The sequence below is a fragment of the Vicugna pacos genome, chromosome 3 (assembly GCF_048564905.1).
Source record: "Vicugna pacos chromosome 3, VicPac4, whole genome shotgun sequence".
In the NCBI taxonomy this organism is placed as follows: Eukaryota; Metazoa; Chordata; class Mammalia; order Artiodactyla; family Camelidae; genus Vicugna; species Vicugna pacos.
Window position 1 is genome coordinate 21,095,037 of NC_132989.1, and position 24,297 is coordinate 21,119,333.

General features: G+C 51.9%; 1 protein-coding gene across 5 annotated transcripts; it reads left to right on the top strand.

Annotated features, from left to right (window-relative positions):
* The first annotated feature begins 3,837 nt into the window (after positions 1 to 3,837).
* Positions 3,838 to 17,823, top strand: SPRY4 (sprouty RTK signaling antagonist 4). 5 transcript variants are annotated; one of them, XM_031671953.2, is made up of 4 exons: positions 3,850 to 4,034; positions 6,377 to 6,570; positions 8,630 to 8,680; positions 13,226 to 17,823. In XM_031671953.2, the coding sequence occupies exon 4, from the start codon at positions 13,271 to 13,273 to the stop codon at positions 14,168 to 14,170; it is 900 nt and encodes a 299-aa protein (XP_031527813.1). In that variant the 5' UTR covers positions 3,850 to 4,034; positions 6,377 to 6,570; positions 8,630 to 8,680; positions 13,226 to 13,270; the 3' UTR covers positions 14,171 to 17,823. The 5 variants fall into 5 exon arrangements, with proteins under 5 accessions (XP_006204572.1, XP_031527813.1, XP_031527839.1 ...); XM_072955826.1 differs by lacking the exon at positions 3,850 to 4,034 and adding an exon at positions 4,052 to 5,433; XM_031671979.2 differs by lacking the exon at positions 6,377 to 6,570.
* Positions 17,824 to 24,297: the final 6,474 nt, after the last annotated feature.

The following is a 24,297-nucleotide window of genomic DNA, read 5'->3' on the forward strand; positions in this document are numbered from 1 at the left end:
AACTGTAATTAAATCACAGTTTAATCAATTATTTCTTTAATATGTATCTCCCCTCCCGACTATATAAACAGTGGCAGTTCCAGAGTTCCTATAGAGGTGGGGGCAGGTAGTCTATCTGGGTTGGGGGGGCTTGGCTTCCAGTGCTTCATATTTGAGATAAGGATGAGAAAGGTCAATTGACTACAGAAATGAATGAGGTTGCTGAAGAAGATTATAGGTGACACCATGGTGTCAACACAGACTGTAAGCTCTGTAAGGGCAAAACCAGCATCTGTCTCTTTTATTACAGTAAATCCAACACCTGGCACTGTGTCTGATGCACAGGAAGTATAAAATAATGTTTTGTGGAATTAATAAATACTTAAAATAGAGCCTCTGACTTCTCATCTGAAAAGGAGGGAAGATAAGACCCAGAGCACAGCTTTTTAAAGCAACATGACATATGAAAACAGGCCAAGCCCAGGAATGGCCCACAATACGTACTCCATAAACACCTGCCATTGGATTAGAATTCCTGCCTCTCCTCTTTCCCACTGTATCAGCTCCCAGCTTAAGAAGAGGGCAAAGCCCAGAACTGAAGCCACGGGACACCCCGACCATGATCTGGTAGGGGTGCAGACATTTACACTGAGGTTGGGGTGAAAGGGCTGTAATCAGCATGGGCAGGAATGCAGGGGTTGTAGGATCTGCCTCTTGCAGAAAAGCTATACCTGGGGAAGAAACTGAGCAGCTCTGGAATAAACAAAATCATAGGAAACAGGAAGAATATGTAGCACAGGCCAAGTGACAACTCAGTCCAAAGAATGTGGGTGGTATCACCAAGCTGTGAAGGAACACGTGCTTTGCATTCACCCATCATCTTTCACTCTGTCCCTCTCCTCCAACCACTGGCCCCTGGGCTGTGGAAAAGGTTAAAACACAAATCAGAGTATGTCTTGGCCCTGCTTAAAACCCTTAAGAGGACAGTATCTGAGCTCCTCACTGGCCCATCTCAACCTTGCTCACCAAGCTGTGGCCACAGAGACTTCCCGTAGGTACCTTCACATCAGGCTTGTCCCACACAGGCCCCCCTCCCCGGGCTCCCTCTCCCTGTCTCTTCAACCTCCTTCAGGTCACTCCTTCCGAGTCTCCAAGTCTCAACTCAGAACCACAGGCCCCTCTCAGAAAGAGACTCCCTGATGCCCAAATTAAAGTCAGTCCTTCCTGGCTTTCCCCATACCCTCAGATACTGCTTCCATCTCCCTCCTTGCACTTATCATAGACTCAGATTGCATAGTCTGTCTGTCTTCCGTAATTGTGAGCTTCACCAGAGAAGGGAGGGCTATCTGTCTCTCACCAGGAGTTCCCAGAGTCAGGGCAGACTCCAGCACAGAATATATGAATGAATGGATGAATGAATGAATGAATGAATGAATAGGTGGATGGATTTCTCCTAACAGTTGCCCCCAAACCTCTCTTCTCTTTAGGTTCCAAGTAGGAAGAGAATATGGTCCCCAGTGCCCTCCCAGACACTGAGTCATCTGCTCAGACATCAGAGGCCCCTCCCAGCTCGAGACTGGGGGCTCCTTTCATGGTCCCACCATCCCCACCCGAGCTGGGGCTCCTCATTCCTCCTTCAGGAAAACTGAGAAAAGACCAGGAATGGAAGGAACACTATCTCTTGGCTAATTCCTCTAATAAAGGAAAGCGAACAGCAACACCCCACCCCCACCGCCTGACCCCATCTTGACTTTCTTCCATAGTTTAGTAAGGATTTGTTTATTCCCATCATTTTCATTGTTCGAGAAAAGCCCATAAGCCACCACTGCCTGGAAAATTACAGATCCAACTTTCCTTGCTTAACATGCTTCAGTGTCTTGCAAGAAACAAGTTTTCAGGTTTGTGATGTGGAGAGGAGGTGGCAGCAAAGCAGAAAGATCTGGGTTGTAAAGATCTAGAAAAACAGCACCTCAGTTAGCTCTTTCATTGATCAGGTGCAGGATCCTTAGCCTCAATTTCTACATCTGACAAACAGGAATAATGATACTGAGTTTTCATATCTGCAAAGAGAAGACGTGAACAACAGTAAAACAGTCTGTTGTCCTAGTAAAGAGTTTTTCTTAAAGCTTTTAGTAAGGTCTTGGTCCTGAAAGGAAGGCTGGGGTTTCATAGGGGAGGGCCTGTCTGCCCTCCAGGAGCTGAGTAAGTAAATCACACTGCAAAGGTGCGTTTGAGTAGCGAGAAGCCATTTTAGACTAGACCCGGTGACCGTGGGTTCTGGTCTGGCTTTGCAAAATGTCCCTCCCGCTGCCTGTCCTCAGAGCCCCAGCCCCAGCTCCTGCCCAAGGCCAGACCTCTGGCCTGGGCTCGAAGCCTTTTATCGGCTCCACTGACAACAGCCAAGCGCAGTCCTATGTGGCGTAGTAAGAAAAAGACAGCCTCACAACTTCCCGGTGAAGCGAGAACACCAGCAAGACAAACCTTCACAGGGGATTCAGGCCCTGACCCAGCTCTCATCCCCGCATCAAAGCCACCCCCTACCCAGGACTCCCCGGAGGCTACAGCCTCCTCCGTTCCTGGGCGGGGCTGGGCCTGCTGCGAGGGCTCCTCGCCTTCCCGGAGTCAGGCCTAATGGCGGGGGCTTTTCTTTTCACGGGCCAGGGCTGATGCGCTCCCCCCCGCCCCCGCCGCCCCATCATTAACTGCAAAGAAAAGATCCCGGCCATTTCCATTTCCTCTGCGGCTCAAGAGCCCTGTTGTTATTTAATCCCGTGGCCACCCCGGCAGCATCCTCGGTGCAGCCGGCTCCACCCATCCACCTGGCCAGTTCTCGGCCGCTCCCGCTTCCCCGGAGGGGCGCTAGCCGGGATGGCTGGGGAGAGGCGCCTACAGCAGCAAAGGGCCGTGGCCTACGGTGGACAGAGGCTCCTCAGGCCCATGTCCTGTGAGGGCTGGGAAAAGCAAGGGGGTGGAGAGGGGAGCACTAGCCAGGGCAGTAGAGGGCGGGCGGACGCCGGGGCACTGCGGACGTTACATTGGGGCGGGGGTGGAGGGGTGGGGAAGGAGGGCGCTGCCAAGCGAGAGCCGGGTCTCTCGCCGAGTAGCCAGTATCGCCCCGGGGGGTACTGGAGCCGGAAGAGGCCTCGGCCCTGTCGTCGTCCACACCCAAGAAATGGGGGGAGGGGTGGTCTGCACTCACTCCAGGGAGACTCAGGAAAGGAACCAGATTCATTCAGCAACCCCCGCTCCGCCCTTCTTTGATATGAACGTTTGACATTTTCTTAATTTTTGGTAAACACGACTTCAAGACCCCTCCCCCCGACGCCCCTAGTCTAGAGAAAGAGAAGGCCCCCAGCAGGGGTCTTCCCGTTCCCCCTGCCCGCCTTCCCTACTGCCTGCGGCGGGTAGAGATCCCTAGATCTAGGTGTGTCCTCTCCCACCCGGCTCTCAGCCCAGGGTCCGAGGCCGCAGTGCCCCCCGCCCCCCAGCAACACTGACGGTTCCAGCCCAGGCCCGCAGTGGCGTGAAGGTGGCCTTTACCTCCTCTCGTAGCCTGGGAGGGGGTACAGCCCGCGCAGCTGAGCCAGCTGCAGCAGTCGCCGCCGCCCTCCATTCATAAAAGAAAAAAAAAAAAAAGGCAACAACAACCTCACCCCTCTTTGTAAAAGAACGACGGTCCCTGGAGGAGCGAGAGCCAGCCCCAGCAATCACGGGTTAAGTTCTTTTCCGGCCCCCCATTCATAAAAAAAGGAGCGCGGCGCATGCGCGCGCGGGGTCTCTTGTGCCCACCCATTCATAGAATCGCGAGCGGCGCGCGTGCGCCCTGGAGCGCCCTTCCCTCCCATTCATAAAAAAGCCATTTTCCCAGGCAGTGGTTGCAACACCGCCGCGGAGGCAGCGAGAGGAGCTGACAGCGCGGAGCTGGCGCTGCGGAGCGCAGGGAACCGTGCGGGTTCCTCCAGCCGGCGTCTGCTAGGACCGCGGCGTCTGACCCGCTCGGGTTCGGGGATTTACACAGAAGCAGAGCAATGCTTGTGACTCTGCGTCTCCTCAAAGTAAGTCCCTGGCCGGTTTCGGGATGTGAAGCTGCCCTCCACGGAGCCGCGAAGCGACTCCCCCTCGGGCTAGGGCAAATGGTGCGCTAATTCTAGGCGCTCCTCAGTGTTCCTTCCCTCTCCTTGCGCCTCCTGGAGCCGCTGCGGTGCGCCGCAGCTCCCTGACGCCCTCGGCTGGGCCGGCACGGCGCCGGGGTGTTCACAGCCTGGCACCGGCGTTCCCGACCCCCGGGCATTGCCAAGCCGGGTTTCCCCGCTCTCTGAGTGTCGGAAGCCCCGAGCGTGTCCCGGGAGTTTGCCTCTGGCTTGGCCTCTTTCTTCCTGCCATCACTCGCCTCGGGCGCTGGAATAGGAGGCTCTGGGCTCCGTCAGGAGTCACCTTTTGGGTCCGGCGGGCGCCCTCCCCCTGGGCGGCTCGCCCACCCCGGGCTCGCTGCCCACGGTGCCAGCTCTGCCGTAGATCTCCCCAGCCCGCAGCAGCGGCCTATGCTCGACGTAGGTTTTGCGTTCCCACCTGGAGCCGTGACGGACTGGGTTTTCTTCCCTTTTGCCTCCCCCTCGATGGTCAGCGCGGGGCTGGCCTGGGACTGGGCATTTTTACTCTCTCTTTCTTTGGCGAGGCGGTTCCTCGCCGTCTGACCTTTGCTCTGCTGCCGCATTTTATGCTGTGCAACTGCCTTGCAGTTGCCTTTCCCTTCCCCGGCCTCTGCAGGGCCCGAGGCTCCGTGGCCTCCTCGTATCTCCCTATCCCTGGGCACCGAGCTGTGCCAGGCCCCGGGGGCCCCGGGCCGCTCTGGGGCTGTGGTGGGGGCTGAAGGTGCGTTTACATAACGCCGGGCGTGTGGGAGCTGGAGGAAGAGGTTGCGTGCGTAGGAGAGATAAGGCTCCCGCTTTCCCTCCTTCCTTCTTGGTGGTACCAGGGTTGACATCACTGAGAAGAGAAAAGGATAGAGACGGTACGTTCTGAAAATTCTGAATCGCCAAGGCTACGGGGGCAATGAAGGGGGGGTGAGGGCGGGTTTGGCCAGGCAGGGCAGCTGGAGCTTGGCTCCATCACTGGGGCCAGGGCTGTGCCCAGTTCCCCCTCCATGCAGACGATCAAAAAGCATTTAGACAGTAGCTGCTCTTGTGCAAGAAGACGGTTTCTCAATTCTCTTTGATTGGGGGCTGGGAGTTGTGGGCAGAGGAGGCAAGAGGGGTGGGAAACGGTTGCATGGCTTGATGGGCCCAGCGATGGATGGGAGAAGCGAACTGGGCTAGAAGGGCTGCTTGGTGGGCAAAGGGGAGAACTACTGGCTGCCTCAATCACCAGCTGCTGGATGGGTATCCATATTGCCAGGCCTGGCTGAGGGCAGAAGGCTGCCTTCTGGCGCATCAAGCTCGGGGAGGCCCCAGCATGGTTAGTATTGAAAGGAAGGGTGTGGGTTGGGTTCAGTGGGGTGCCCAGACCCAGTGGGAACCCCCTCTTTCTTGCTCCCAAACCAGTGGCATGATTCTCTCCAGTTTAGGGAGGGGCGGCAGCAAGTGCATGTCTGTCTGGTTAGCTGACCGAGGCTCTCTGAGCCTCTGGGGGATACAGAGCTGGACGGTGAAGGCCCACAGCATTTAGGAAATGTAGGTTTATCAATCTCTTAATAAGCTTGGTCTGGCCTGATGCCCTACCCAATTGTACTGGTGATTTCACAATGTTTAGAGTTCTCTGGATCTTCACGCGAATGGAGCCTAAACATCTGAAATTTTCATCTTTTTTTTCTTAGTGAGTGGGTGTGGGGCAGACCAGGAAAGAAAGAGAGGGCTGCCATCGACTCTCCCACAACCCCATCTCTCTAGCTCTCTTTTTCTCTCATAAGAAGGGTGATACATGTCCAGTATGAAATCGAATTTCCTCTTTCCCAGCCCTTGAGAAGGTCCTCACTTGCCAGAAGGTTCCAGACGAATCCTAACCTGAGCAGTGTACACCCTGACCAACCGAGCTTTGCGGCCAGTACTGGGTAGGGGTCATTTTGGTGATGGGCTGCTGAAACCTTGAAGGACAAACGTTGGTCAGCTTGGATGAAGAAGACCTGTAAAGACATCTCTTGGTTATCTTCCCTTTCAGATTCTGAACTGGGGGGGGGGGGGTCAGTCCTCTTTTTGTGGAGTATAAATGCTCTCCTGCCTAGTCCCATGACCTTTCCCAGATTGCCTCCTGAGATGGCAGCGTCTCCTTGAAACTTTGGTGGGGCTTGGTGGGGGGCGACAAAGAACATGCACTAGAATAATTCCTGGTTAAAGCAGGGCAGGGGCTGGGGGTTGGGGACGTTTGGAGCTCGCAGATGTCATTTTTGTTTTCATCCTTCCAGAATAGGTGGAGAGATGAGGCTCTTTGGAATTCCATCCCCCACTCTGGTAAACCTGACGTTGCCTCTGCCCAGAGGTTTGGCTGACTTGAATAACAAATGAAGGCCGCCTTTCAGTGCAAAATTTGAAAGTCAGTGATTTTTAAAATTAAGGGAGGAAAAAACACCCATTAACACCTTCAGAAGTGGCCCTTGAGGTACGTTGCTCTGGGGTTTAAGCCTTTGTGATCACATGTGTGGAACTCCCTTCCAGTTCCCGATGCTATTATGTTAGTCCCTTCGTGTGACATCTTCCAGCCCGCAGTTTTGGGCCCCCACAGGCATTTTTCTTTCTCCAGGTCATCCTCTTGAGTAGGGCCCAGGTGTTAGTACCAGAAGGTTCAGAAAGGAGTCCCCTCTTTTCAGAGGAGTTCAATGTTCTTAGAAAGTTAAGGCATTCAATTTGGTTCTGAATCCAGTGTGTCTGTCATCCGGCCCCTACCAAGGTAGAAGGTCCCTTTTGAGGAAAACCTCTGGATCTAGGGCGATAGTTGAAATTTTGATTTGGGATGTTGACATGACCAGATTTTTAAGGAGGAATCGCAAGAGTGGAGAAGCTTCCAAGCTTACATCTCACGGGCAACCTGGGTCTACCTGACAGAAGGGAAAGCAGTGACTCATTGAAATATATTTTTGCTTGTTCAAAAAAGCCAGAGGAAGAAAGTGAGGAAGGGCAACATCCTGGAAACGGTATCACATCTTCTAGGCCAAGGTAGGGGCTCGGCCAGAGCAGGGGACTGGCTAGGAAATGTACTAAACTTGGGCCTCAGTCCCCGCATCTGCAGAGTGGGGAGAAGAAACCTCTCCCAAGGGGCTATGGCTGAGCAGCCAGCAAGTGTGCAGGGCAGTGGCCGGACCCCTTGGTACTGCTGGGCGCCTAGTAGGATGGCCTGGTTGTAAGGAAGCCACTGCCACCGCGGGAGATGCAGGGTGTTGCATGATGCGGGAGGATTCTTGGCTCTCAGGAGCCTGGGGCCACCCTGCAGATCCGGACAGCTGACAAGGCTGGGGATGTATCCGGGACATGTGGCTGGGTTTAAGAGGCTTCACCGTTCAGCTGTGATCATGATTGTTCTTTCCAAGGACAGTCGGTGGAGGAAGCAAGGGCACTGGGGAGGGAGCACAGATGTGCTGGATCTAGCGGAGGAGGGAAGGGGCCCTTCTGGGGCAGGTGGCCATTTGCAGAAGAGTGGCTTCCCTTGTCTTTCTTTTTCTGGTGGGGGGAAGGGGGAGTCATTTCCTGCCTCATCCCAAGAGTAAGCTAAAATCTATTATTATAAGCCCATTTTTTAGTGGAGGGTGGTGAGATAAATAAAACGATCTTGGTGTTAGTGAGAGGGGTCCTCCACTGGGGTTTAGGTTTCCTCCACCCCCCAAACTTTGATGTGGGCCAATAGCTCCCCAAATGTCCCAGCAGTGAACTGGCTGCTTCTAGCCCCATTCTTTTCTCCCTCTTGACTTCTATAATCTCTCTTTCGGGGAATCCGAGCAGACAACAATTATGAGGGTAATACATCAAAGCCCAAATTTGCAGCTGGTTAGAACAGCCCAGAGCTAATATGTACAGCAAGACCTCTCCCACTCACCCTTGCACTGCGGCTTTGGGGTTCAGCTGACTGGTTGTGGAAGAAGAGAAGAGGGTTGGGAACTGATAACTGGTGATAGGACACAGTGAGGAAACGCAGCTGTTTTCTTTTGTGATCTCTGACAGGTTCTGGCCAGAGGTCAGCTCAGACAAATCCAGCTGCCTAAATGCTTTATTCTCTGCAGAGAGGCAGAGACAGTCTTCCTCAGCAGGGTACAGGGAAGACAAGTCCCTGCCATCCCTCCTCCCTCCTCCCGCCTTTTAAAGTCTTTTCTAAGCAATAGTATTTGGTTGGAGCTTAGTGACCTAAACTGGGATGTTGTCACAAAGAACCCAGCGACAGTGGGAGATAGTGGTGGGAGGGCTCCCTGGCGGCCTAGAGACCTTTTTCTCTGAGCTGTTAAAGGGTTAAACAACCTTCCCTGAAATCACCTGCTGGGACTGAATGGGCAGTGCAGAAACTGCCCTGTCATTCAGAACCTCTTGCCAGTCTGACATCAGCTGACCTGTAGTTTTCAGAGTACAACTGTTAGGTTTTCCTAATATTTCCCAACTCCTCTCCCCGGGGGGAGTCCAGGGGAAAGGGTGGATGGGTGGAGCGGACATTTAACATGCCTCTTGATTCTTTTCAGCCAGCCTGGATTGAGCTGTGTGCCGCCTTGATGCTCAGCCCCTCCCTGCAGGTACATGTGCAGTAGCAGGCTCACAGACCCGAGCTGCCGATACGGGGCTGTGTGCACTAGGCTTTTTAATATCCTGCTGATTCCGTATTCTAGGACACTCTTCTTCTGGCTTCCTCTTACCCTGACCCCTCCTCCCCTTCCCCACAGACCTGGACCAAGAAGCCCCATCCATGAACATGCCCAAGGGACCCTTAAATTCAGCTTTATAGGTGGGAGGAGAGGGGATTCCTTTGAGGGGCCGCTTTGTGGTGGGATCCTACAAGTGAGACCCATTCCACTTCAGAAAGCTAAAAATGAAACCACTAAAGTGGGGTTGTGTGAAGTGACAGGAGGGCTGGCAAAGAAACCTGAATTGGAAGGGAAGATACCTTGAGCTCTGAGCCTTCCTTTAATGACAGATTTCAACCCCCCAGCCTCCGCTCTCCACACTGAAAATTCCCCTGACTGGGGGCCAGTCTGACGTCAGCCCTGTCTGGCTGCATTTCCCTGCTGGTTTGGTGAAGAGCCTGAAGATGGCCTAGTGAGGTTCCCTGAGGGCTAGTGGCAGACGGGGGAGACTGGCGGAGTTCGTGGCTGTGAAGGAAAACGGTGCTTTCGTGCCCTTCCATGAATACCCAGAAGTTCCTGCAAGTCGGGGCTGAAGTTACAGCCTCTGCTGTCTGGGTTTGCATCCCACCCTGATCACTTGCCGACTCTATGACCCTTTGTTCTTCCGTTTCTTCCTCTGCAAAATGGGTTTTATCTTTCAAGGTGATGGTGAGGATTAAAGGAGAAAATCATTGAAGATTTAGCACAGAACCTTGACACCAAGAAATGTTTCATAAGTATTAGCTGCTCCCATACTTATTAATTATTATTACTGGAAGGTTGACGTAGAGGTAAAAGTTTCCTTCTTCATGCTAACCCACAAGGCTGCCACCTAAAATTTGATAGTGGTGCTTCTCCGGCTAAGTGGAGTGCTGGCTTTGTTTCTCTGTCCATAGTCTTCCAAATTGGCCATCAGTCTCCCCAACAGCCAAAAATGAGGCAAAGCCTCCTCTCTCCTATTTATATTATAAATCTCTTCCTTCCTTGCAGGGGAAGCAGAAAGTACATATTAAACTGCACTTAAGTTCGTCGGCATTGCTCAGACTGGAGGGTGGGTGTGTCCTGGGGGGTAGAGATTGAGCTTCTAAACCCATTGAGGCTTGGGGGTTTTTGAGACTTCATTTGACTGTGCTGAGGGGTTATCAAGCAGGTGATTGGGAAGTTGTTTTTCTTGTCAGCCAAATGAATTCAATCCTCCTGTGAAGGGTCTGGCTAATTGGTAGGTGAGGCCATGAGGCCCGAGAAGGTTGGAGCGGTACAGCTCTGAGCCAGCTGCTGGTTTTTGCTGAGCGGGTGGCCGGAAGGAATCCTACATCACGGTTATAATAGAGAAGATGCATTTGAGAATATGCCTGCTGGAACCATCTTGGATGCAGCATGTCCCAGGAGAGCTGAGTCATTGCGGACCAAGCTCCCACCCGCCGTGTCTGGCCCTGACTGTGGACCCAGATGTTGACAGCTGTGCCCACCCGCCCTGCCTTGGGTGATGGGAGCCTGCTAATGCCAATATCGTTGATGCCTGCAGGCGCTGCTCCCACCCTGGCTTCCTGGTGGGACTTGTCCATGGGACTTTTTCCTTGAATCTGCCTGTGGTTCCAGGGCTTATTAAAATCCCCAAGCGTTGCCCATGTCTTTGGCTTCATCCATAGAAAGTGTGCCTGTTTTTAAAGAACCCCAGGAATAGAACTGGGAGGAGGAGAGTGGATAATCTCTTTGGGGGAGGGAGTACCATTATTTTTTCCCACACATGGCAAGTCCCAGTCCTGGTCCTGAGAGACAAAAGCCCAACTACATGGGGCAATACTGCCTTCAAACTGCCACTGACATTTTGCTGGCAGGACCCTGAGTATTTGTGACCTGAGCTTCTGGAATAAGGGAATCACATCGTCTTTGTCCAGGGTGGGGGTTCCGGCTGAGGCACCTCGTGACTGGTGCCAGAGTCTTACCCTGTGCCTCTGTCAGCATTTTCCATTCTTATGCCTAGTCACACCTTTTCCTCCAGGCAAAGGGCTGGGACTCGGGACTCCTAACCCTGTTCTCTTGGCCCCAAATCCATTTACTCTAGAAGCCAGACTTTGGAACCTCCGCAAAGAATAAGTGGCCTGGGGTAGCATTCCCTGAAGTTCTGCCCCGTGGCCAGCCTGATCCTTGGAAAAACTCCTCTCCATAAATGCTTAACTGACACCGCCCACCCCCCATCCAGCCCTGACCCCAGGGTCCCCAAAGGAGGCTACCTTGACAAATGACTATTTCTAGCTGGCAGACCTACCAGACTCTTAAGGCTAACTCTGCCATGGGAAAGTCTCCTCGTTGAAGATGATGGTCTCCTGTCAGCTGGAGGGAACATGGAGGCAGGAAGCAGGCTCCCCCCAGGCAGACATTCTCCAAGATGGGCAGAAATATGCACAGAAATACCAGCATCTTTTAAGTAGGCAGGGCTGTGGGTGCAAAGTCAATAGTTCATGCCTTTTGTGAAGGGGAAATACCAGTTGACTGAGCACTGAACCTTAACAGAAGAGACTTAATGCCTCTTCTGCATTTTGCAGTATCCTGGATGATATCCCCTAGATGAGAACCTTGTGAACAAGCACCCTCTTATTCCCTGCATCAACTTTGCATCAGCCCCAGCTCTTTATTTCAGATAGCTTGGAAAGCATCTAAGGAAACCCTTCCTCAGCAATTTAACCATTTCTGATCAAATTGTTGTTTCCAAGCAGGGGAAGTACAATACGGAGTTGTCCCGCGTGCCCTTTTTTTCTTCTCCCCCTCTTCCTTCCTTACTATAGACATTGGGAAGTATGGATGAGTCACCTAGAGCCAGGTGTCTTCTCTTGTGACTGGGATATTGGGATGACCAGCTGTGTCCCATGACTGGAGGGATTTGGGGTTAGAACTGGAAGTGGAAAACTATCCACATCCCCATCTTAGGCATCACCTTTGAGGTGAGATTAACCTAACAGCAGAGGTACAGGGTCAGCTCTGAATTAGAACATCCTTAGCAACTTGAAAAAGCATTTACCAAAACCCCACCCTACAGCACATTAGTCCAGTGGTCTTTTTTTTTTTTTTTTTTTGAGGTGATCATCTTCCGCTTCTGTCCGCACCCTGGTTATCTGTTCTGTTCCCCACCCCCAAAACCAGCAGAATCTTCCCAGAGTCTAATCTTTCGCTGGGATTCCAAATCACGTCCCCTTGGGCAGAGGTCTTGGCCTCTGCTGCTATTTCTTTAAATTGATCTCCAGCCGAATTCCGAATGTAAAGGTCAGCAGGCAAGGAAATGGCACTTCTAATAGAAAACAATGTGCACTTTCTAAATTTGAACCAAGCCGTTTCCGCTCTTTGATTTAAGTGACTTCCTGGGGTTCCGTGTCAGGCACTGCAGTTGAATCTCTGGCCGGATTCCAACTTAAAATTGCACTCTCTCGGTGAAATTAGAAACTGATCCAGGGTTGGCTTAGCTATTCTAGTAAATAGCATTTAGGCTGAATGTTCAGCTCAGCACTTGGAAATGGGTGATGTGAGTGCCCCTCGGGAGGATTTCCCATCCAAGTTGTCAGAAGCGCACCTACCCAGGGGTTATTAGCCTCTGGAGGTTGCTGCTCTTAGAAGTGGTGGTAATCAGTTAATATCCTGGACGTGCAGGCATCAGATACAGCTCTTCCTTCTCTTGTGACTATCTGAAATAAAGGCTTTTGTTTATCCAGCTGATAAACTCAATGGGAGCATACACAGGCTGCCTGTCCTGGTCACCACATCCTCAGCACTCGGTACAATGCTTGGCACGTCATGCTTATTAGCGCTCAGGAAATCTAGACTTGCTCTCTGGGATGGTGATAAATTACAGAGTACGTGCTGTGTGCCAGGCAAGATGCTAGGTCTTGGATATGCATTTTCTCATTGAATCCTCACCAGAACCCATTTTACAGATGATAAAACTAAGGCACAGAGGTGAAAGAACCTTATCCACAGCAATACTGCTAGGCAGAAGTGAGAATTTGAACTTGGATCCGATTCCAGAGCCTGTGTTTAGCACTGTTACGCTATATCTGAAATCAGGAGCGTGTCCCACGGAGACTGTAAGAATGAACTCGGACGGCCCAGGTTTTAGCCTAGCTCTGCTACTGATGGTTTTGTGTGACTTTGGACAAGATACTTGAAACATTAGTTTTCTGTAACTAGAAAAGGAATAATAATAATAGTTATGTTTTAGGATTATTGTGAAGTCAATGACTTAATAAATACGGTGCTTAGAAGAGCCCCTAGCATATAGTAAGTGCTAAATAAGTTATTTCTACCACTTACTGTTACTGCTGTTGTCATTGTTAATCATCTAAGCCTTAATGCTGGAGCGTCCACTGATGGGAGCCTGGTTCTTATTTCGTTTGGGGATGGGTAGGTGTTAACAGGCCACATACTGATGCCTGGAATCCATTCTCTTCCGTTCCTCCACTCCCCCAGGGCCCCTAGAAGCCTATTCTCGGCGCAGCCCAGGACCTCGGCCCCATGGAGCCCCCGATCCCACAGACCGTCCCCTTGACTCCCAGCTCAGTCATGGTCCAGCCCCTTCTGGACAGCCGTATGGCCCACAGCAGGCTGCAGCACCCACTCACCATCCTCCCCATCGACCAGATGAAGACCAGCCATGTGGAGAACGACTATATAGACAACCCTGGCCTGGCGCCCCCCACCGGCCCCAAGCGGGCCCGGGGTGGAGCCCCAGAGCTGGCCCCAACGCCTGCCCGCTGTGACCAGGATGTCACCCACCACTGGATCTCCTTCAGCGGGCGCCCCAGCTCTGTGAGCAGCAGCAGCAGCACATCCTCCGACCAGCGGCTCTTAGACCACATGGCCCCACCACCCGTGGCCGACCAGGCCTCCCCGAGGGCCGTGCGCATCCAGCCCAAGGCAGTCCACTGCAAGCCGCTGGACCTCAAGGGCCCGGCCATCCCCCTGGAGCTGGACAAGCACTTCTTGCTGTGCGAGGCCTGCGGGAAGTGCAAGTGCAAGGAGTGCGCGTCCCCCCGGACGTTGCCCTCCTGCTGGGTCTGCAACCAGGAGTGCCTGTGCTCAGCCCAGACCCTCGTCAACTACGGCACCTGCATGTGCCTGGTGCAGGGCGTCTTCTACCACTGCACCAACGAGGACGATGAGGGCTCCTGCGCCGACCACCCCTGCTCCTGCTCCCATTCAAACTGCTGCGCCCGCTGGTCCTTCATGGGTGCCCTCTCCCTGGTGCTGCCCTGCCTGCTCTGCTACCTGCCGGCCACCGGCTGCGTGAAGCTGGCCCAACGCGGCTACGACCGCCTGCGCCGCCCTGGGTGCCGCTGCAAGCACACGAACAGCGTCATCTGCAAGGCGGCCGCCGGGGACGCCAAGGCCAGCAGACCTGACAAGCCTTTCTGACACTCGGGGTCGAAGCCCCGGCATTCCCCCTGGAAACTTGGTTCCCTTCTGACACCTGAGATAACCACCGCAGCGAGACCGGAGGTTTTAGCATCCTGAGGCTGACCTTGCTAGTCTGCACACTCCCCACCCCCAGCTTCCGAAGAAACAGAGACCACCATCACCCACCCTTCTCTTTCCCCAAAAGGATGAAGCAGCACTTTGGGGGGTTTTTCAGGGTCCTGGAACTTTGTGTGAAACAGACAGTGGCAGGGGTGTGGTGTGGTTTGGGGGCGATTTTTCTTTTGCAGAAGATGGAACACAGATGTGGACACATATCCGGAAGTTGCAGCTGCTTTGAATGCCTCCCAGCCCTCCTCCTCCTCCCTCCCTCCCTCCCTCCCCGCTCTTTTTCATTCTCTTTGGCTGCCTGGGAGGAATCAGTAACTGAGTGGCCAGGGAACCTTTGAAGAAGACCCTTGGAGTCTTGACGTCTATACCTTCTTCTCCTCCCAGCCTCCACCCCGGTTTGCTCAGACATCGTGGGGAAGGTGTAGACCCTGGCGGTCCCCGTTGTATATATGTGGGAGCCCCCCGAGAACAGAGGCCGGCCAGTGAGTCCCGGCCTCGTTCCTCACTCTGCCTCCCCGGAGCCACGGATGGATTTAGGAACCACTGTACAATACATTTCCTCCCTTCCAGCTTCCTCGCTAACTCTCGGGGGTGTTCCACTCATAACACCGTCCTTCGGTTCATACCAAGGCACAGACTCACCTGCCCGCTACATGTCCCAAGTCCTCTCTACCCAGATCCTTGCCAGAAACTTTACGGGTAGAGAAGGCTGGGGGCGGCAAACGCGAGACCAAATAGCATTTTGCCAATGAGTCTGAGGCTGTGGTCTCTGGATCCAGTCATTTAAGTTTTTATAGAATCATTAAACCAGATGCTAACGGTGTTAAAAAATAATAATAAAACACTTGCTTCTTTTTGGGCCACCCCCAGGAAGGGCTGATTTCAAAATCTGGGGGGCGAGCAACCTCAAGGAGCACCATCCCCCTCCCCACCAAGAAGAGGATTTTAACAGCAGTGAAGAGAGGCAGCACCTCTCCTTGGCAGAGTGACAGTGAGGCGAGCTGGGTGGGGGTTTCCTCTCTCCTGATTCTGCTGCTTGCTGTCGTAGCCTTCTGTGTACCGTGTCTGTATCTTTCATGTAAATAGACAGATGATGGAAAAAAGTCTATTTTAGTGTCAGGAAGCCCTGGAGGGGGAGTCAGAATGAGTGCGGGCGGGGGAAAGAATCTCCAGGGGCTTCTTGGGATTGAGCCCTGCTTCTGTGTGTGGCCACACGAGCCCCTCCCAACAGCCCCCAAAGACGTAGCAACTCTTTCTCTCAAGGTGCTAAAGGACTCAGAAAGTGCAGCTCGTCCAGTGGGTAGGTACTTGTTGCATGCAGAAGCTGTAATGTGTCTGGTCCTTCCTCCCCAGCTATTGTGGGGGGCAGTTTGCTTCATGTGGTATTTTGTGCCTGCCTCCCCTGCCCTGACCTCCCATGAGAGACAGTGGCCTGGGTCAGAAGAGCTACCCCGGGTGATACTGGGAAGGCACTAGGCACAGAGTTCATAGCATTTGCAGTTTGTTCTGTAGGAACAGAAGTGCCTCCGGGAAGAAGGCAAAGAGGAGGCAGGTAGCTGTGATGGTCAGGCACCCAGTGCTTCTCAAGGACTTTTTTTTTTTCCTTCTTGAAGACTAGTAGTAACATCTTATGATTTAGACTAAGTTAATTGTAACCACAGGTATTTATTGACTGGAGGAAAGGAGGGGAGGGTCTTTTTATTTCAGGCGTTATTTATGTAACATTTGCTAGCTTGTAAAAGGCAAATACGAAACAGTGCATCTGCGTTTTCTAAGGCTGATTCACGCAGCTACCCTTGCCACGGTCGCCATGGATGTACGGACACTCTTGCACAAATCAGAGGGGATGGTAGAAACACACGTTCAGCCAACCACTTACCCTAACTGAATGTATCAGATGTGTGCTGAAGGGACTGGAGATATTTTCTTCAGAACAGACGTGCGGAGGTTACGCCCCAAAAGAGAGGGCACACGTCCACTCTGGGTGAAGCCTCAGAACTTTTCCCAAAGCCCCTCCCTCAAAAGTCTCCATGGGAAACTTGACCCAGTGGCAAGTTGCACTTTGGTGAGCTTGGTGTTCTACCTGCCCATTCTGTGGAGAGTTGATTTACATAAGCTGTGTACACAAACACACACACACACACACACACACACACACCCCACCGTCTCTGTCTACATAGACCCTGTTTCCTGGCGAATAGCCGCCTGAACCCTGACTTTTTGTGTATATAGTTGTAAACACGGATTTTTCTGGGTTTTGGGTTTCTTATTTTCTTCCCTTCCCCCGTTTTGGCTTTCTCTCTTTGGTTCGCATTTAGCCTGCTAGATGGATGTCTGCATTACTCCCCGTCGTGTCCCGTGCACTCAGCTTCGGTTCTCCCAGCTCTGTTGCACGGTAGTCCCTCAGCATGTTTTTCTCGGCTTCTTGGCAGAAAAAAGCAAAAGAAAACTGGCTTGCCTGTGGCCCCCGGGGACCAGCCGAGGGCCAATGAAGGGACCAAGCTCTCAGAAACAACAACACGTTTCTGGGCGGCTTCCGGCTGATGGTGTTTGCTGTCACCAGTGGCTTGCTTGGCTGCATGAGGCCTCGTCTTGACCTTTTTAGAAAAGTGCCAGCTGCTTCCCACTTCTGTTCAACCTGGGGTGGCTGGTGGTTCTGCCTGGCCTGGAACTGAGGTGGGGTCCACAAGGCTGGGTCCAGGACCCCTGTCCTAAGGGGCCACAGACACTTTCCCTCGAGGGTGGGTCTGAAGGCCCAAGCACCCTGGGAACTGGGTCTGGGAGAGCCATGCCCTCGCAGATAGATGGCGAGGTGCAACAGAGGCTTCTCACAGTCCCTGCTGTTGATACGGGCCCTTCACAGCTGACAGGTGGGAGAATTTCACGCGACACGCCTGGTCCTTCCAGCCTTCTGGGGTCTGTGCATGTCCCCGTTGCACGCGGAGCGAGGCCCAGTTGGCTCAGGATGAGTCCCACTGGAAAGTGTGGGTTGGGACCAGCACCCAGATTACATCACCGCGAAGCTTCCCGATCTCCCGTGCTGCCCCAGCCGATGTCCATTGGGGTGTGGGCCACGCGACTCTGCACTGTACAAGTCACTAGGGCATCCCATCCCGCAGTCTGCACCCGTCTTCTGGTTCATGCCTTCGGTGAGCATTTTCTTGCCCTCTGCTGACTGTGACAGTTGAAGACACATCTTACGCTGCCATTTTTTGCTGTGGGTAACTCCGTGTGGTGTCTTATCTTGCTTTCTCTTCTTGCTGCCCCGCCGTTTGGTTTCGTGTTACAAACAGAAAAGCTGTCCAAGGGTCCCACCCTGGCACATTTTTTCCCTCTTCACTGTAACCCCTTCTCACCCCACAACAAAAGTTACCACAGAAGGTTTTCTTTGTATAGAATATTTATTTTGAAGCTCTATTTTAATAGTATTTATTTTAGAAAGTCTACTATTGTAAGAGTTCTTCTGTTTGTGAAGAAAAAGCAAGTTAAAAACTGAATGTACTGATCTAGAAAATATATATAAATATATATTGTTAAATATACACAGGACTGCTGTTTCTCGTGTGTTTGTGTCTTCACACCCCGCCCCCCCGCCACGTCCTCACCCAGCAAGGTGCCAAGTTTGTCAAAGATCACACGCCAAATGGAAATGAGTAGCCAAGCTCTGGCGGGACAAAGCGGGGGGTGGGGTGGTGGGGAGGGCTTCCTGGCCCTTGTGGTGACTCTAGGATGACCTTAGAACCAGTGGAGGAAAGCTTCACTTTCTTATGAAGCTAAATCCTGCCAGGTGCTGCTAACTCCTCTGGCAAGCTCTCCCCTACACCACGGTGTATTTGTAACAGATGGACAACAAAACTGCGAAGTGGGGGAGGTTCATCTGACCAGCCCAGTATACAGAAATTCTGCAGCCCTGGGGCCCCTAAAACAGAGTTTCACGCGCAGACAGACACATACAGGCTGGACGGCAAACACAAAAGCCCTTGGCGGTTTCCTTATTTTCACTAGATGGGTGGACATTGCACGAAACGCGTTCCTTTGACCTCTGCAGGCTTCCATCTGTTACAGGACTTGCCTCTGCCTTTCTAATGCACCTTCCATCTCTCCATCTATTTCCCTCTATCCCCGGACACCACTCAGCCCCTTCTCAGATGATGGAGCTGGGGGAACTTCTTCATTACTGTTGATTCGTCTGCCAATCACAAGGGAAGTTTGACCTTTCTTCTGAATATGTGAACGCATGCCTCTTGTTTGCTGAAAGAAAAGGAATTGAGCAATAACTGAAGATATTTTCTGTTACCAATAAGTGGGGTCCGACAACCAGCAATGGTGGGGGGAAAAGGGTTGCGGCGAGAGGTGAGAGCAGGAGCCTGGGTCCAGTTCTTGGTCCCTCTGGGCTCACCAGTTACAGTGTTTTCCAAGTCTTCGTGAAAGCCTTGGGTTCCTCTTCGAGACATCCCAACTCCTTCCGAGGGATCTCCTGTTCACTGCCCAAGCAGACACAAAGGACAACCTCCTCGCAGTCTTGTCCGCTCTAGCATGAAGCCGTGTGGCCTGTCCCACCCCTGCATCCTGGAGTTTTCCTTCACTGACAAGGTGAGTCACCGGCACTTCGAGATGGTTTTCTTTTCCCTCATCTTGGTCCCAATTACTGTGTACCAGGCTGTGATTAAGTCTTGGTTGTCCTGATAGGCGGGCATGTGGGGCAGGCCTGCCCCTGGCTTTATTTCATTTCCAACGTTGAGAGATTAAAAAGAACAAAAACCTATGCAGGACGTTGGGTGTGTAGAGTCTCGCCCACCCAAATGCTCCTGAGGAAAGAGGGGCTGAAGGAACATGTGCCTCTGTTTTAAAAAAAATCAGAGAAAATCCCCATGTACCTCTGTTGTCTTTCTTTCCTCAACTGGCCCTGTTTCCCATGGTCCTAGGTATGAAATGGCTTTGGGTAATAATGGTAAGCATTTTATGAATGGGTCCTTTCTGCCAGGTACTGAACATACGTAGCAGATACCATTGTGAGCTACCTCTGAGAGATGCAGAAAGTGAGGTTCAGAGAAGGTGTTACGTGCCTGTTACGTGGTCGAGGGGTAGAAGGGAAAATGGAGAGTTACAGGGTTAGCAGCTCAGTTTGGGGAAGCAGCACAGGACGGACGAAAAAAGATTCCATCCCCAGCGGTCGCATTTAAAATTAAAGGGAAAAGCAGCAGAACTTCAACTGTCTCCACAGCCAGAACCACATACTTCCTAGGAGGGCCCCGCAAAGGGAGGCGGGTGCGGGGCGGCGGTCCCAGCCCTGGTGGCAGACAACTAGAACCCCTGGTCTTCAGGCCAGGAGGCCCCAAGCCGCTCCTACAGCTCCCCAGGTGGCCCCCGCAGCCTGCTGAACCTGCATCTTGAGATGAGCTCAGCTCTCCCCAGTGCGTTTGTGAGCTTGTCCAATGCACCCAGGCAGACAGCTCCGTGCTGGAGGTGTGTGCCAGATGAAAGCTGAGAGGACATTTTTAAGAGCCCTCAGTTTATTCATCGGAACTTTAATAAAACAATATGTCCATGGCCTGGGGCAGGTATAATTTTCATAATTTATGGGTCTCTGAGACAGGAAGAGAGCTCAGGGTTTTATTGTGTTTTGCACGATAAATGGCATTCCAATTGTCTACATGATGTTCCTTCAGGACTCTTGTCTGGCAGGAACACAGGCCTTCTGGAGCCCACCTGGGCCTCAAGGCCCGAGGCAAGGGATAATTATGAATACATCTGTATCTGTTAAGCAGGAGATGATTGAAAAACTCCCTCGTTTCCTTCTGTCATTAGAAGACACTTCCTATGCCGACACCTACATTAACATTTAACTGTTGCAAGGTTTGCAACCCTCCCTGCTCCCTTCCTCCCGACCTTTCTCCCTTGGGGCTGGCCTGTTTCTCTTCTATACGTAAAGAGACTAGGTAACCAGCTCCTGACTGGCTCCTCTCCCACTGGGCGAGGTGAGAGAGGGAGTGGCTTCGGACCCTGAACAGAAAATCCACCTTCCGCAAAGCAAGAGAATGGAGCTCCAGGTGATGCTCTTAACTGGAACTGGAACACCTGCAGTTTTGTAGAAAGCCTTCACAGAGTAACAGAAGTCAAGTGGCCTTATGAAATCATTACAAAAGCTACTGCTTCTCAGTCAAGATGCTGCATTTTCATTTACAGTCTTGAAAATACTCAATATTAGGTTGATCTAATCAGCCTCGTTTTACAGATGAGAAACCCCGAGAGGCTCAGAGAGGGTAGGTCACTTGCCATAGGCCACACAGCTGCTAAGTGATGGGCCTTCCTCCAAAGCCGGTGTACTACCTGCTAAGGTCCCGTTGTAACTTTCAGACCCAATCCAAGTGTCATCTCTCCTGGGATGCTTTCCTGTGTCCCCAGAAAGAGGTTTCCTTCCCACTTGTGCTTCTGTACAGGTCAGTAGAGTAGGTGGTCTTTAAATAAGATTACATCGGTACGTTGAGATGAGACTTGAACCCGGATCTAACCACCACTTCACAACACCCCATATAAAATATTAATAAAAAAGTAAAATATTTGAGGCCCCATCCTCAAAGTGATCTCAGGAAGGATTCCGCATTATCACTTGACATTGTAACCACCCTCTCAACATTGCCATTGGCCAGCCTTCCTCATTTCCTCTGCAATCAAAAGAGAAATTGCTTCCCAGACCTGTGGAGTTACTGGGGCTGTGGTAGCCAGAGGCAAGAATCTTATGGAGTTGAGGGGGAGCTGTAAGTTGCCTCAGATAATTCAGAAGTATGGTCTGGTGGCTTCATGGGCGGGTGAGAGACAAACAGCTGTGTGGGGAGAGATGCGTGCACAGGGAACAGAGTGCAGCCCCCCCCCCCGCAACCCGGGGCTTCCAGGGGCAAAGCACAAAGAGAGCAGAGACCAGGGAGCCATGGCAGACAGGGTGGACGCAGAAGGCAGCAGGACTAAGGGGCTGGGGACCACCCCCACTTGTTAGAAGCTGAGCTCCTCCCCACCCCCTGGGCTGCTGCTTGACGGGTTTCCATGCAATACTCCAGCCAGTCCTGGATTACTAAAGCTCTCTGAGGTGCCGGATCTAATCGGATTAGAGAACCAGTGTCCATCCAGGCGGAGCCATTTCCTAGACTGGGGACAGCCAGGACCCTGGGGCTCTCCGAGAAGCGACTGCCACTTCCAAAGGCCCCTCCCCTTAGGGCCATGTGCCGGGAAGAGCAACCGAACCTTATGGTCCCAATTCCCAGGGCCCTGCTCTGCCGCCTTCACTAGCGTGACCTGGGGAGAGTCGCTGCCCTTCAAATAACAGTTAGGGGATGAGACAGTGTTCGTGCGCAGCACTGATAAACACTGTTCCTGGTATCTTAGAGGCAAAAGCCTTACTTGCGGGAGAGCAGAGAATAAAAGGACTCACTCTCCTCTCCTCTTGGCCCCAGTTTCTCCATCTTAAGCCTGGGAGTGTGGACCACATAGCCAGGTTTTCTGTCTGCCTGGGAAACTGGTTTTCAAGCCCTTATGAGCCAATCTATAGTATTTCCGACCAAAAATTCCCCCAAAGTGACATCAACGGTAATGATGCTGTCAGCACCACCACCCCTCCTCTGTCTCGCCCTGATTGTCTCTCATCTTTACCGGGCTCCTGCTTGCCACTCCTGCAACACCCAGTGTTGTGATGACCTGTTCGCACCTGTCTGTTCCCTGCTAGACGATGAGCTCTGGTTCTGAGGCCTCTTGTCCTTCATGACTTCAGGGCTGTCTGGCCTAGGTCACGGCACACGTGGAAACTGTCCACTGAAGTAACCAGCAGGTCACTTGCCAGTGGCGGGCAGCCCTCCAGAGTCCGGGCCGCTGTCCTCCCCAGGCCACCCCCACTGCCCTGAGCAGCGCCGCCGGGATCAGTACCTGCACTGACACCACGCCCCTCGGGAGACTTCCAGCACGGCATCTGGCATGTGAGCGGCAGTCAAACAGCATTTATTAAATGTGTTAATTAATGAATGCTATACTGAGAGGAGGGTCAGAGAGGAAGGGACAAGTGGCCTCCGACTCTATTTCTGTCCTAAAGCTGGGCATGGGGGCGGATGCAACATTTTTACCACGAAACCAAAACAATGTGAACAATGGGACCGGCTTCTGCCTGGTGTGGCTGACACTTGAGTGTTCACCACCTGCCAGGCCTGATGCCAACCAAGTGCTTTTGACCCATTATGTCCTCTCATCCTCACTCTGTAGTTTACTTTTATGACCCCCATTTTACAGAGGAAGAAACTGAGGCTCTAGAAGGTGAAGTCATGTGCCCAAGGTCACACAGGCCTGGCTCCAGAGCCCCAGCCTTTCTCCCTGGGCTCCAACCCCAGACACTGGGACGAGGCAACAACAGGGTGTCTGGCCAGCCAAAGGGGGGTGGCTGGTGTAGGAAGAGGCTCTGGCCAGCTGCTGTAGAATCATTCATGGTCTGCAAAGGTCTTCAGGGCCAGGAGTTTGCAAAACTGAATCTGGCAGATTCCCAGCCCTCTGCTCCCTTCACCACTTGCCTATGACAAAACATCCCCAAGGAGCAAAAAAGGAAGTCGGTTTAGGAACTTATGCAATTGGGTTTTTCTGGCCCTTCTAGAAGACGGGTGGTTACCAGAAGCAATGATTAAGGGTCAGTACTGAATATTCATCACTCAGACCAGGCCAGTAAAAGAATTAGTACTGATCAGTTTCAGAGAAAAAAAATCAAAGCAGTATTTAATTTTTTTTTAACTTTGTAAAAAGTTCATCTATCTTTTTAAAAAATAACATGAATGTTGCAAAAAAGAAAACAAGAAAAACAAAACTCCTCACCACATTCCCAGCTTTGGCTTAACATTTTGGTCTATACCATTCGTTCATTTAACAAATAGTAAGTGCCTAATATGTGCTAGAGACTGTCCTTCCATCTCAAAAACCATACGTGAGATCACACGGCACAAAGCTATTCCTGCAAAATGCTTTTTTCACTCAACAATGAATGTGTACTTTCTTCTGTATCTCCAGCACTCCGCCTCCTCCTTTTTAATGGCTGGTGCTGCGTGTCATTTTGCTTTATGCCTCAACATCTATCTCTTCTTCCCACCTCCCCTTGTGATCCACTCTGCTCTCTACACCTAGCCACAGACCTCAGCTGGACCACACCAGACACACCATCTGCTTGCTCTGCCCAGGAGCCTTGTGGAGCCCATGAATGTGTGTGTGATGGGGCACAGGGGGTGAGGGGGGTTGCTGGACAAAAGGCAGCCCGTTAGGGCCACCACTGAGGGACACAGCAAATTCCTCTCTCCCCGGAAGGACTGCCAAGTGGAACAGCTCTGACATAGGGCAAAATCCTAGATGGTGCTGCATTCACCTCAAAGATGACCATGAAAATAAACAGGAGGGAAGACAAAAGGCAGTTGTCCTTAAGATACACAGCTTTCACTGGGCTGGCAGCTCTGAGTCGGCACTGCTTAGAGATATGTCTTCCACAGTGACCATCATTTATTTATCCAATCCTTTCTTGTCACTGCCCTTAAAACCTTCCAGTTCCTCCCTCCCCTTGAGTGTGGGCTGGACTTAGCGACTTGCTTCCAAAGAAGAGAACATGGAAAGAGAAAAACAGAAACTCTGCAGTGGAGAAATCTGGCAGATGCCCCTTGACCTAACAATCAATGTTAACAAGTTACATTGACATTGTATACTGCCTGAAATCATGTGATGAGAAGGCACGTCACCTCTCCTATTCTCCTAAATTCACAGCCTCCATCGAATCATGAGAGAACAGAGAAGAGAGACAAACCCAGACTGAGGGAGATTCTACAAAGTACCTGACCAGTACTCTTCAAAATGTCAAGACCATGAAAGAGAAGGAAAGAGTGAGAACTTGTCACATACTAGGAAACACAGGAGACTTGCAACATGGTGGAAAAACTGATGAAATCGGAATAAAGTCTGTATAATATTGTACTAATGTTAATTTCCTACTTTTGATAAATTACTATGGT